This window comes from Podarcis erhardii (assembly GCF_964252035.2).
Source record: "Podarcis erhardii genome assembly, chromosome: 8".
NCBI lineage: Eukaryota > Metazoa > Chordata > Lepidosauria > Squamata > Lacertidae > Podarcis > Podarcis erhardii.
This window is the reverse complement of record NC_138499.1, coordinates 52549271-52562686: the sequence shown is the minus strand read 5'-3', so window position 1 is coordinate 52562686 and position 13416 is coordinate 52549271. Positions and strand designations below refer to the sequence as shown.

At 42.9% G+C, this 13416-nt stretch overlaps 1 protein-coding gene across 4 annotated transcripts in view; it reads right to left on the bottom strand.

Moving 5' to 3' along the window:
• CDH7 (cadherin 7) overlaps positions 1–13416 on the bottom strand; it is a 120635-nt gene that overhangs the window by 57076 nt on the left and 50143 nt on the right. For all 4 annotated transcript variants that reach the window (XM_081875077.1, XM_081875078.1, XM_081875080.1 and 1 more), the window contains exon 3: positions 12904–13198. In XM_081875077.1, coding sequence (XP_081731203.1) covers positions 12904–13198 — 295 coding nt within the window. The remainder of the gene's footprint in view (positions 1–12903; positions 13199–13416) is intronic.

The following is a 13416-nucleotide window of genomic DNA, read 5'->3' as shown; positions in this document are numbered from 1 at the left end:
TTCAATCCATTAGCCGCCATCCTTCCTCCAACCGCCTCCAGGCATTCACACAGGACCTTCACCGCCTTCACTGGTTCTGATTTGAAAGAGAGGTAGAGCTGGGTATCATCTGCATATTGATGGACACCCAGTCCAAACCCCCTGATGATCTCTCCCAGCGGCTTCATATAGATGTTAAAAAGCATGGGGGAGAGGACGGAACCCTGAGGCACCCCCCAAGTGAGGGCCCAGGGGTCTGAACACTCATCCCCCACCACCACTTTCTGAACACGGCCCAGGAGGAAGGAGCGAAACCACTGTATAACAGTGCCCCCAGCTCCCAGCCCCTCTAGACGGTCCAGAAGGATGTTATGGTCGATTGTATCAAAGGCCGCTGAGAGATCCAGCAGAACTAGGAAACAACTCTCACCTTTGTCCCTAGCTCGCCGGAGATCATCAACCAGCGCGACCAAGGCAGTTTCAGTCCCATGATGAGGCCTGAATCCTGATTGGAAGGGATCCAAATGGTCCGCATCCTCCAGGCGTGCCTGGAGTTGTTCAGCAATCATGCACTCAATCACCTTGCCCAAGAATGGAAGATTTGAGACTGGGCAATAGTTGGCCATACTGGCCGGGTCTAAAGATGGTATTTTAAGAAGTGGTTTAATGACCACCTTTTTTAGCGGATCTGGGAATGTTCCCTCACAGAGGGAAGCATTCACCACCCCGCAGAGCCCATCGCCCAGCCCTTCCCGGCTTGCTTTTATTAGCCAGGATGGGCAAGGATCAAGGAGACAGGTGGTTGGTTTCACGCGTCCAAGCAGCCTGTCCACATCCTTGGGGGTAACGGATTGAAATTGATTCCATGCAACTTGACCAGACAGGGCTCTAGAACTCTCCCGCCCCAGCCCTGCTCCCACAGTGGTGTCTAGCTCCTTCCGAATATGAGTGATTTTATCTGCAAAAAACTTTGCAAAATCGTTGCAGGAGATCTTGGGGTCTTTACAAGGCCCCGGTGGTAAAGGTGGTTCCGTTAAATTGCGGACCACCTGAAAGAGTCTCCTGCTACTATTTTCTGCAGATGCAATAGAGGCGGTGAAGAAAGTCTTCTTCGCCGTCGCTATCACCACTTGGTAGGCTCGACATTGAGCTCTGACCTGTGTCCAGTCAGATTCGGAGTGAGTTTTCCACCATCGACGCTCTAGCCGTCTCAACAATTGTTTCATTGCCCTCAGCTCCAAAGAAAACCATGCAATCAGAGAGGGCGCTTCGGAGCCAAACAGTCAATAGCCCTGGTTAACTCCGCATTCCAGCGGGCCACCAGGGAATCAGCTGAAAGGCCATCAACATGGGATAAAGCATCCCCTACCACTCTCTGGAAACCATTTGGATCCATTAAGTAGCGGGGGCAGACCATCCAAATTGGTCCCACCTCCCTGCAGAGGGGAAGGGTCGCGGAGAAGTCCAGTTGCACCAGGAAGTGATCTGACCATGGCACTTCTTTTGTTTCACTATTACTTAGTGTCAGATCACCCACATCACTAGAGGTGAACACCAGGTCTAAGGCATGTCCATAACTATGAGTTGGGCCAAACTTATTCAGGGACAGCCCCATGGAGGCCATGCTTTCCACAAAGTCCCAAGAGGCCCCTTGTAAGGTCGTGTCGGCATGGATGTTAAAATCCCCTAGAACAACCAAACTAGGTGTCTCCAGGAGAACATCCGCCACGACCTGAAGCAGCTCGGACAGGGAATCCTTGGTGCAGCGGGGAGGTCGGTACACCAAAATGAATCCTGTACTGCCCCTATTGCCCAACTTCCAGAACATGCACTCAGAGAACTGGGTCTTTCCAATAGGACACCTGGTGCAAACTAATGACTTCCTAAAAATCACTGCCACCCCCCTCCCCGCCCACATGACCTGGGTTGCTGTGTGTAAGAGAAACCTGGTGGACAAGCAGCGGCAAGGACAGGCCCATCTGCTTCATCCAACCAAGTCTCTGTCACACATGCCAGGTCAAATCCTCCATCCACGATCAAGTCATGGATCACAATGGTTTTATGGATTATTGACCTGGCATTGCACAGCAGCACCTTCAGGTTGTGTGGGTATCCCTTGCTGATTCCAGTATCCGTCCGGTCAGGACCAGACCTGGAGGCAGGGATAGTCCTCAGACAACGACTAAGCCTGCTTCCTCGGTAATGACATGGTCTGGTCTTAGCGTAACTCCTCCTCCTACCCATGATCACTGAGATTAGTTGTCCCAGTACACCCCCCCCCCCCCGTGGAACCTCTCCCAAGGCCTCCTTGGAGCCTTATATGCTGTGGTGGAGTATGGGGCCCGCCCCCAGGACCAAGGTGGAAAATGGGCTTCCAGGGGGAGCGGTCCTCCCCAAGACTCACCGGCAAAGCGGTACTTACAAAACTATTCACAGTTTTGCTTATGGCAATGGAAGACCATCAAAGACCTATCTGATTGCAGAATAATAGAATCATAGAATCATAGTTGGAAGAGACCACAGGGGCCATCGAGTCCAACCCCCTGCCAAGCAGGAAACACCATCAGAGCACTCCTGACATATGGTTGTCAAGCCTCTGCTTAAAGACCTCCAAAGAAGGAGACTCCACCACACTCCTTGGCAGCAAATTCCACTGTCAAACAGCTCTTACTGTCAGGAAGTTCTTCCTAATGTTTAGGTGGAATCTTCTTTCTTGTAGTTTGGAACCATTGCTCCGTGTCCGCTTCTCTGGAGCAGCAGAAAACAACCTTTCTCCCTCCTCTATGTGACATCCTTTTATATATTTGAACATGGCTATCATATCACCCCTTAACCTCCTCTTCTCCAGGCTAAACATGCCCAGCTCCCTTAGCCGTTCCTCATAAGGCATCGTTTCCAGGCCTTTGACCATTTTGGTTGCCCTCCTCTGGACACGTTCCAGTTTGTCAGTGTCCTTCTTGAACTGTGGTGCCCAGAACTGGACACAGTACTCCAGGTGAAGTCTGACCAGAGCAGAATACAGTGGCACTATTACTTCCCTTGATCTAGATGCTATACTCCTATTGATGCAGCCCAGAATTGCATTGGCTTTTTTAGCTGCCACGTCACACTGTTGGCTCATGTCAAGTTTGTGGTCAACCAAGACTCCTAGATCCTTTTCACATGTACTGCTCTCAAGCCAGGTGTCACCCATCTTGTATTTGTGCCTCTCATTTTTTTTTGCCCAAGTGCAATACTTTACATTTCTCCCTGTTAAAATTCATCTTGTTTGTTTTGGCCCAGTTCTCTAATCTGTCAAGGTCATTTTGAAGTGTGATCCTGTCCTCTGGGGTGTTAGCCACCCCTCCCAGTTTGGTGTCATCTGCAAATTTGATCAGGATGCCCTTGAGTCCATCATCCAAGTCGTTGATAAAGATGTTGAATAAGACCGGGCCCAAGACAGAACCCTGTGGCACCCCACTAGTCACTCTTCTCCAGGATGAAGAGGAACCATTGATGAGCACCCTTTGGGTTCGGTCAGTCAGCCAGTTACAAATCCACTGAGTGGTAGCATAGTCAAGACTGCATTTTACCAGCTTCTTTACAAGAATATCATGGGGCACCTTGTCAAATGCCTTGCTGAAATCAAGGTAGGCTACATCCACTGCGTTCCCTTCATCTACCAGGCTTGTAATTCTGTCAAAAAACGAGATCAGGTTAGTCTGACATGACTTATTTTTCAGAAATCCATGCTGACTATTGGTGATCACAGCATTCCTTTCTAGGTGCTCACAGACTGTTTGCTTAATGATCTGCTCCAGAATCTTCCCTGGTATTGATGTCAGACTGACTGGGTGGTAATTATTTGGGTCCTCTCTTTTCCCCTTTTTGAAAATAGGGACAACATTTGCCCTCCTCCAGTCTGCCGGGACTTCGCCTGTTCTCCAGGAATTCTCAAAGATGACTGCCAGTGGTTCTGAGATCACATCTGCCAGTTCTTTTAATACTCTTGGATGCAGTTCATCTGACCCTGGAGACTTGAATACATCTAAACTAGCCAAGTATTCTTGTACTATCTCTTTAGTTATTCTGGGCTGTGTTTCCTCTGCTGAATCATTTGCTCCAAATTCTTCAGGTCGGGCATTGTTTTCTTTATCGGAGAAGACTGAGGCAAAGAAGGCATTGAGGAGTTCAGCCCTTTCTGTGTCCCCTGTTTGCATTTCACCATCTTCTCCTCTGAGTTACCCCACTGTTTATTTGTTCTTCCTTTTGCTACGAACATACCCATAAAAGCCTTTTTTGTTGCTTTTAACCTCTCTAGCAAGCCTGAGTTCATTCTGTGCTTTAGCTTTTCTGACTTTGTGTCTACACGTGCTGGCTATTTGCTTGAATTCCTCTTTGGTGGTTTCCCCCCTTTTCCATTTTTTGTACACATCCTTTTTTAATCTTAACTCAGTTAAAAGTTCTTTAGATAGCCACCCTGGCTTCTTTAGGCACCTTCTATGTTTCCGTCTCATTAGTATTGCCTGAAGTTGTGCTCTTACTATCTCCCTCTTAACAAACTCCCAGCCATTATGAGCTCCCTTTCCTTTTAGTATTACTGTCCATGGGATCTCACCCAGCACTTCCCTAAGTTTTATGAAGTCGGCTTTCTTAAAGTCAAGAAATTGAGTCCTAGTATGCTTGGCTGCTCCTTTCCGCTGTATAGTAAACTTCAGAAGAGCATGATCACTCGTGCCTAATGATCCTTCCACTTCTACCCCACTAACCAGGTCATCAACATTGGTTAGGACCAGATCTAAAATGGCTGTTCCTCTTGTTGCTTCTCCCACTTTCTGGACAATGAAGTTGTCTGCAAGGCCAGTGAGGAATCTTGTTTGACCTTATGCTCTTGGCTGAGTTTGACATCCAACAAATATCCGGGTAATTGAAGTCCCCCATTACTACTATCTCCCTTCCTTTTGCATGCTTGGCCATCTGTTACAGGAATGCATCATCTATGTCCTCCGTTTGGCTTGGGGATCTATAGTAAACTCCCACAATGAGGTCACTGTTATTCTTCTCTCCCTTAATTTTGACCCAAATGCTCTCACTTTGGCTTTGAGGTTCTAAATCTTGGATCTCTTCACAGGTATACACATCCCTGACATATAACGCCACTCCTCCTCCTTTCTTGTCTGGTCTGTTTCTCTGAAATAGATTGTATCCCTCCATTATTACATTCCAATCGTGGGACTTATCCCACCAGGTTTCAGTGATGCCTATTATTAAAGAATGCTGCTTCATAAGCTATAAAAAAATATTCTAAGAACCCATGGTTGTGCAGTTTCTTAAATGTGCTAAGAGTTGTTAGGAAAGCACTATTCTCCTCACCGAACTACAATTCCCTGAGTGCTTTAACAATCCTTCCCAGGGAACTTTGGGAATTGTAGCTAGTTGCCCTCCTACAGCACAGGAAACCTTAAATGATCATGGTTGGAAAAGTAGAGAATCTTAGAAAGTGTGGTGGTGCTTCCAATCATGTTGGCAACAGACAGACAGTATGGAGGGTCATGGAGTCATTAACCTCATTTTTTTTCTTTTTTCTTTTGCAAAAAAAGGGGGGTGTTTGGAACCCAATGAAACCTTTGAGGCCTCATGATATTTATTTCAGAGATGTTTCTGGGTTTCGACAAAAACACTGCTGTTGAGAATGTGGCTTGGGGATTAAAGCACTGAGTTTAAAAAGATCAGCATAGGAAAAGGGAAGAAAAATAACAAAGGTTTGAAAGCTGGAGAGCCGTCCTCTTCAGGGGGTAAGATGAAGGAGCAAGATACTTTCCTATGCTGCCCCCTGCTGAACTCGGGGAATACAAATCCACACAAAAATCTCAGAGATTTAAGAACAATATATATTTAATACAAAGGCAACCTAAAGTGTGGTGCTTCTATCAAATTTTCCTAACCCTAGGAGAGGCCACTGGAGAGACACAGAGAGAGAGAGAGAGATCTCAGCATTGGGGTTTTCTCTGTTCAAATATATAGCCTTCGTAAAGTTGGGGAATCATTTGGTCTTAAAAGTAATGGATTATCCAAGTTTTTGCAGCTGGAAACAGCTTTAAGAATTCTGTTTCTTGCCCTCATGATTCCCCCCCTCTAGAAACACTGATCTCCATCTTTCCTTCAGAGGTTACTCTCCTTTTTCCTTCACTGACATTGTGTTAAAGGACTGTGGAAAACAGCCAGCTATCAACTCAGCAATAATATTTATGCTTACATTTTAGTAAAATCATATTGCAGTAAAAGTGATTTACTTGCCTCCCCTCTGCCCCTGACTCATGTTTCAAACCACTCTCCTTTACGTTGCTACAGGGACAAATGATTTCAAGAGCAGTGCACAGCAACTGGAGACTGTTTGTTCTGATGTGGTATTTTTATATTCTCAGTCTGCAATCTGGAAGACTTACTTGCTAACACAGTTACATGAACACAAGAGATTGTACCCAGTGTTGGTCATTCAGAGTAGACTCATTGAATTTAATAGACATGACTAAGTTAGGTCCATTCACTTCAATGGTTCTACTCTGTGTACGACTAATGATGGACACCAATGAAGGGAATAAATATACCCAAAGATACAGCCAAGCTATTTGGGGAAATAAGTCTGGATACAATCTGGATTCTCAAAAACACCAAGAGACTGTTGACTTGAGATAAACAAATGGCATCTGTGAACAAGTTTAAGTAGATAAATAAGGACCTTTCTGGTGGGAAGGCGTTTCCATGGACTCCTCTGGTTTACCAGAAGCAGCTTAGTCATGCTGGCCACATGACCCGGAAGCTGTACACTGGCTCCCTAGGCCGGTAAAGCGAGATGAGCACCACAACCCCAGAGTCATTCGCGACTGGACCTAACAGTCAGGCATCCCTTTACCTAGGTCTAAAACTGCATCAAATGAAGTAGAACCTTAGCTATGAAAGCTCATGCCACAATAAACTAGTCTTTCTCTGTGTGGACGGTGTCCTTATATAGTTAGCAGAGCAATCCAAAAGACACTTGAGCTGAGTTGGGTGGGGTTTGGATCGAGATGAGGTGTCCCTTTACCCAGCTCTCCTAGCCAAGATGACCTCCCACTGCAAAGAGTATAATGCAAATGTCACTCTGCCTGCCAAACATGTGAGTGAGAGTGACAGTAGTGGGATGCCAGCCATGGGGAGTCAGCAGAAGTCCCTGATATAGGAAGTGCAAAGGGCTGAGCTAATCTGGGGCTTGTTGGATCTTGAGCCAGTCTCACTGTTGCCACATGATGGCATTAAGCCTGATCCGATTGTGATTGTGAAGCCAGCTCCAGGCTAGTACAGCAGTCTTACTGCCTCCCCATATTCCACCATGGCCACAATGTGCTGCAAGACTGCAGATGTGGCAGTAGCCCCACCACTCGGCAAAGCCACATGAGTAGAGTAGGGGCTTTAGATTGCATTAATCATTTGATAGCACCAGGCATAATTGTATCTATGTGCAGCCATGAGATTCCTGCTACTGTTCTGTTCTTCGTGGAGACTGACTGGTGTCCTGATTCTTCCATGACTTGGTGTCAGATCTCACAAATTCCAAATATAACAAACAGTGTCACCGTTATGGAGGGGATTTTTATTATTATTATTTAGCCCACACTGAAAGGGAAACTTACATAATTTGTACATTTTGAAACAACACAAAAACAGCCACCTTCCCAAATTTACACTTCTCTGTATTTTTAGTGGTATCCTCTAGACAAGCAATGTGTACAAAAATGCATATATTAGTGAACATGAGATACAGAAAGGCATTATATTAGGGAAAATTGCTTTGCAAAAATGAATAATGAACAAAACTGTAAAGAAAAATGTGTGCATTAGAATAAATTCACACTAAAATGCTGATTTTCATATAAAAATGTGGAGAACTGAACTTAGGACTGAAAAGATGAGAGATTCACCCAGCTCTAGGCACAGTTCCCAGGACCAGAAGGTTCCAGTTTAAAGAATCCTGAAGAAAAGAGTCAAATTTGTTTACCTTTGCCTGACCAAAAAAGCTCCAGAGAGAAAAGAATTGTGCTTATTCCTTTATGGTACAGGTGTGGGGAGCTAAAAATGTTTTTAAATCCTTTACCTTTGCTGAGGAGGGCCATAAATATCATGAATTAACAGGATGAACACAGTGAGCTTGAAGATTCTAAAGACAAATTGGTGCTTGGAATTATAGACCAAGTGCTTTCTGAAAGTATGCAACTGTAAGAGGATGTAACTCTTTACAAAGCCATATTTATTGATTTAATGCCATTTCTAGACAACCCATTGATCAAAATTCTCTATGCAATTCACAAAAACCAATTACAAAAGTCAAGCTAGAGAAGCATAGTGCGGAAAGTGTTTGAAGACAGGACATTTTACTATCGTTATAGGCCTAGAGAACCTGTTGTATTCAGGTGGTGCAACAACTCACCACAGTGGTCTACAGGCATTTTTTCTTAAAGTTTATGTTGCGTAAGGACACTGACCCTCCTTGGAAAATAAACTTAACTACCAGTCAAAATGCTATTAATTTCAAAATACATCTAGGAGCCTATCTTACACTTATTTCAGAGAAGGCCTATGCAAAATTCCAGAGCACTCACAGATGTGCAAAAGGCAGCAATTGTTTTACACAGCCCAATGAACATTATACATGGTTTTGGATGCTCTACTACAGTAACAAGCTACACGGATGAGCCGTTTCTGTCTGCCATACAATCCTCAGTCATGAAATAGCTGCCTGAATGGGGCTACTAAAAGTTGTGGGAGAAATAGGACTGTTTGACAAAAACTGCCTAAGAAAATGAGACATTGTGGACACTGCTTTAAGATCTGTGGCCAAACAATACTACATACAAGCAGCCACAGAACATCTATTCACCTATATCACAATGTAGAAATGGAGCTAGGAAGGATAAAAGAAAGGAACTTAAGCAAATGACTGAGCTCACCTCACGGTATGAACCAATGCTCCCTGTCATCAAGAAAAATGGGGAAAAGCACACCTGTCTAGATCTTTAAAAACTTAATGAAGCTATAGTCAGAGAAAAATATGTACTCCCAATGCTAGATGACCTTTTTCCCAAAGTGACAGGAGCCAAAGTAGTTTCCAAATTGGATGCCTCAAGCAGTTTCTGGCAAACACCTTTGACAAAACTGAGTGGTGAACTGACTAAATTTATCACATCCTTTGGGATATTGTTTTCAATGTCTGCCATTTGGAATCACAAGTGCTCCCAGGATTTTTCAGAGAAAGATGACAAGCCTCCTTAGAAACACAAAAAGAGCTGTGGTATTAGTGAACAAGATCCTAATACACATCCTAATACATCAATGGAAGAGCATGACAAAATTCTGGTCATCTTATAGAACAGTCTCCTTGAATCTGGACCAAACCAATTGATGCAAAGTTGAAATGCAGTTCTTGGGTCAAGTAATCACACAATATGGGACAAGGACAGGCCTAGAGAAGGACATTGTCCAAAGAGTGGTAAGCACTGACTAACATTACAGAACCAAGATGCTTTCTGACACTGTTGAACATTTTCATTGTCCTGCTTAATGCAATGGCTTAAAAAAAAAATGCATCAAGCTTACCTGGACATGTTAACAAGTTACATATAGCTGTTTCTAAACATTGCTGGTTTTATTTGTAATTGCTTTAGGTTCACCACATAGGGACACTTTGACTAAGTGCTTTATAAATTCTTCTAACTAAAATAAATAAATATTCAAAAGACGTCTTCAAAGAGGCACAGCCACTAAACCTTTTACTGAAATCCACAATGACCAGCTTGGGAGATAGTTCAGGAGGCTACCTTTACAAATATAAAGGGCACACAACTTCTGATAGCCAATCTTATACTTTCTGTGATGCCAACAAGTTGTTGTTGTTGTTGTTGTTGTTCTTCTTCTTCTTCTTCTTCTTCTTCTTCTTCTTATTATTATTATTATTATTATTATTATTATTATTATTATTGCAAGGAGTTTTGAATAAGGTGTGATGCTACCGCATCTGCCTAGTTCAGAATGCAAGCTCACTGCATTCTGTTCCAGACTGCTTACCTAACCTCTTACTGAAGCAGAAAAATGCTATGCACAAATTTGAAGGGGTTGAAAAGAGAGAATGTTTCACTAGTGTTTGGGCACTATAAAGCTTTTATAGATGCCTATGTGATCTACTTTCTTTCAGACTCTTCACAGACTATAAACCCTTGGTGACCTTGATTTAAGAAAAATGTTTGGTTCAAGTACATTACTAGGCCAGCATCTTCTACTAACAATGATGAGAATCAATTCAGTAGACAAGTACGTTAGAAGACAAAAACAGGCATCCATAGCAGATGCATTATTATGAAGCCCACAGTGCAAACAGGGACTTGCAAGTGAAAGGAAGAAATCAGGCACATGCTATGTGTGCTTCTCTATCAGCATTCTAAAACAGGCTTGTCAGATGTAGACATCTACTCATGGATAAATCCTACACTATATTAGATCAGGAGGACCTGAATACCTTAGCAATACCTCAGAGACTATTAGGAAGTACTCTTCAAAAAGGGGAAAGATTTATACGATCTGAAGAGAAACGATCTGAAGAGTATGCTAGGAAGTACTCTTCTGTCTGTATGCAACTGAGTGAATTGAAAGGCCTAAGAGCAAAACAAACAAACAAGTAAGCAAAAACAAAACAAAAAACCTATATTGTTGCACCATGATATACAAGAAGAAGTTTCCTAGACCTTCTCAAACAAGGATATCAGGGTCTAACCAAATGTTGTAAAGGGGCCAAGAATACAGTATGGTAGACTGGAATTTGATATGACATAAATAACAAAACTCTACCCTGTGACTGCTAAAGAACTTGATCAACACAAAGCAATGAACTTTTATGCATTTGGGGCTCACAACTGACCTGTGTGCACTGGGAAGGTGATATTATCTGGTTATTGTGGGCTACTATTCTAGGGGTATCAATATTTGCCTACACATTTGCCTACTATTGCATGCTATAGGCTTGTTACACAGCTGAGCAATACCTTTGTTGACTTGGGCCTGCCACATGAACTCATGACTGACAATGCAACTTAATTTACAGCAAAAGAATTCCCATCATTCCAGAAATTTTTAACCATATTACCAAAAGCCACCACTATCTTGAAGCAAAAAGGGAGGCAGTTAGAACAGTATAGACTGCAAAGAAAATATTGACACAGAACAGCCCACATATTGTTATTTTAAGCTACAGTTGAACACACTGATAGCTACTGTATAGAGCAGGGGTGGTCACCCTGGTCCCTACTGCCCACTAGTGGGCATTTCAGGATTCCAGGTGGGCAGTAGGGGGTTCTACGCTACATGTTACTGCAGCACTGGTGGGTGGTAAGGAAATTTTACCATCAAGAAAAATGCATTAGTGGGTGGTAGGTATAAAAAGGTTGACTGCCTCTGGTGTAGAGACTAGCTTAATTTGTAGAAGGTAGAATACCTTCCCAAACTCTAGAGATGAATGCCTTTCTAAAGTGACTTGATCCGGAGGGGGGGGGAATGGTATCTTAAGGTTATTAAGGTAAAAGAAATTATGTTTCTATAACCAGCACAGTTCAGTGAGAAAACTAACACATTTAGAACTGTGTGAGAGAGTGTGTATATCAAACTCAATGGAGAAAAGACAAGATAGACTCCAGTTACTGTACAAGGGGAAAAATGAAACACCCAGATAATAGTCTGTTGAGACTGAACATGGAATACTTATCAGAAACTGATGGTATCTTCTTCCTATTCCTGAGAAGGAACAATAGCCAAATACACAAGCAGTACCTAAAAACCCAAGCTCATCTTGACTGACAACAATGTTATTAATAATGACTAACTCTTACAATATTTAGCAATCAGTGACAATACCGAATTACTACATTTCAACAGGGCTGTTTTATCTGCTTCTTTAAGGTGAAGCAGAGACATGTGGACAATCATGGATTGGTACCTAGGGACTTCTCCTGCTGAGGACATTGAAGGACCACTTAGGGTGCAACATCAAATTAACGTTTTTTAAGCACTTCAAATGAATCTTCAAAAAAGTCCCTTAAGAACTTTTTGTACATATGGTTCAGAACTAATATCTCCCTTGCTCAGTATCCAGTTTCTCACGAAGGCCAACCAATTGCCTGTGAGTAGCCCAGATATAAAGGCAACAGCCCCCTTCTGTTATTGTTTCCCACTGACTGGTATACTGTATAAAGGAATGCTACCACTGATCCTGAAGGTGGCATATAGACATCACTACTAGTTTAGTCCTATCCCATCCTCTTTGAATTTGAATTTGCCTAATCTCCTTTGGTGGCCATCACTACATCTTATGGAGGAGAATTCCATAGTTTAAGAGGCTCTGTGTTGTGCAGCACTTCCTTTTGTCTATTCCAAATAGTTCAACATTCAGTGATTGGATGACTCCTCATTCTAGCGATATAAATGGAAGAAAAACATTTATATGTACATTTTCTACACAACATGCTTGATTTCATACACCTCCATCCTGTCCCATCCCTCACATAGCCCCAGTCACTGAAACCTGTTCCAGTTCTACAAAACCATATTTTAGTTTCTTCAGTCACCTGATTATTTCAGTTGCCAATTGAATGTATGGTACCTTTTATCTGTTTCAGAAAATAGTTTCACAGATACGCTCCCTCCCTTATTCTTGAAATATTCATCTAGAAACTTTAAGTGTTGCATGTCACGGATTAGCAGATTTCAGGGGTGGGTTCAAGCTTGGCTTTTACTCAAGAGAAGTAAGTCACAGACAACACAGTAGTGTGATAAAGCAATAAGCAATAGGAAGAAAGAAAATATTGAAAAAGCAAATAATGAAAAGGGAAGAAAAACAAGAATTGATTTTCAACTGCAAGTACTTACCCACAGGAGACATTTCAGGCACGCCAGCAGTGTAAGGGCCATCCAGAAATTTAGGTTCATTGTCATTGATGTCCTGAATCTTAATGACGAATTCTGACTCTGGTTCCACGGGTTTACTTGTCAGTCTATCTAGTGCTTGTGCTCGGAGGGTGTAGTAGGCTTGTTCCTCCCGATCAAGCCTCTTTGTAGCATGAATATCCCCCGTGTTCTCATCAATAATGAAAATGGAACTTGCCCCTTCTCCTGACAAGATGTATTTGATGGAGCCATCTCCTTTATCAACATCAGAGTGAAGCTGGTGAAAAATTGATGAGAGATGAGATTAACTTACAGGAAAGTCGGTGGTATGAATATATGTAAAAAATAATAATAATAATTCACATGTCATGCAGCAGTATATGAAATTTTATCATTCTTGGAAAGTTAAGCCAAATGTTGATTATGCACAGCATGTAACAAACAATGGGAAGCTCTCAGCTGGCTCCCGTGAGCCAGACAGTCCCATCTCATTCC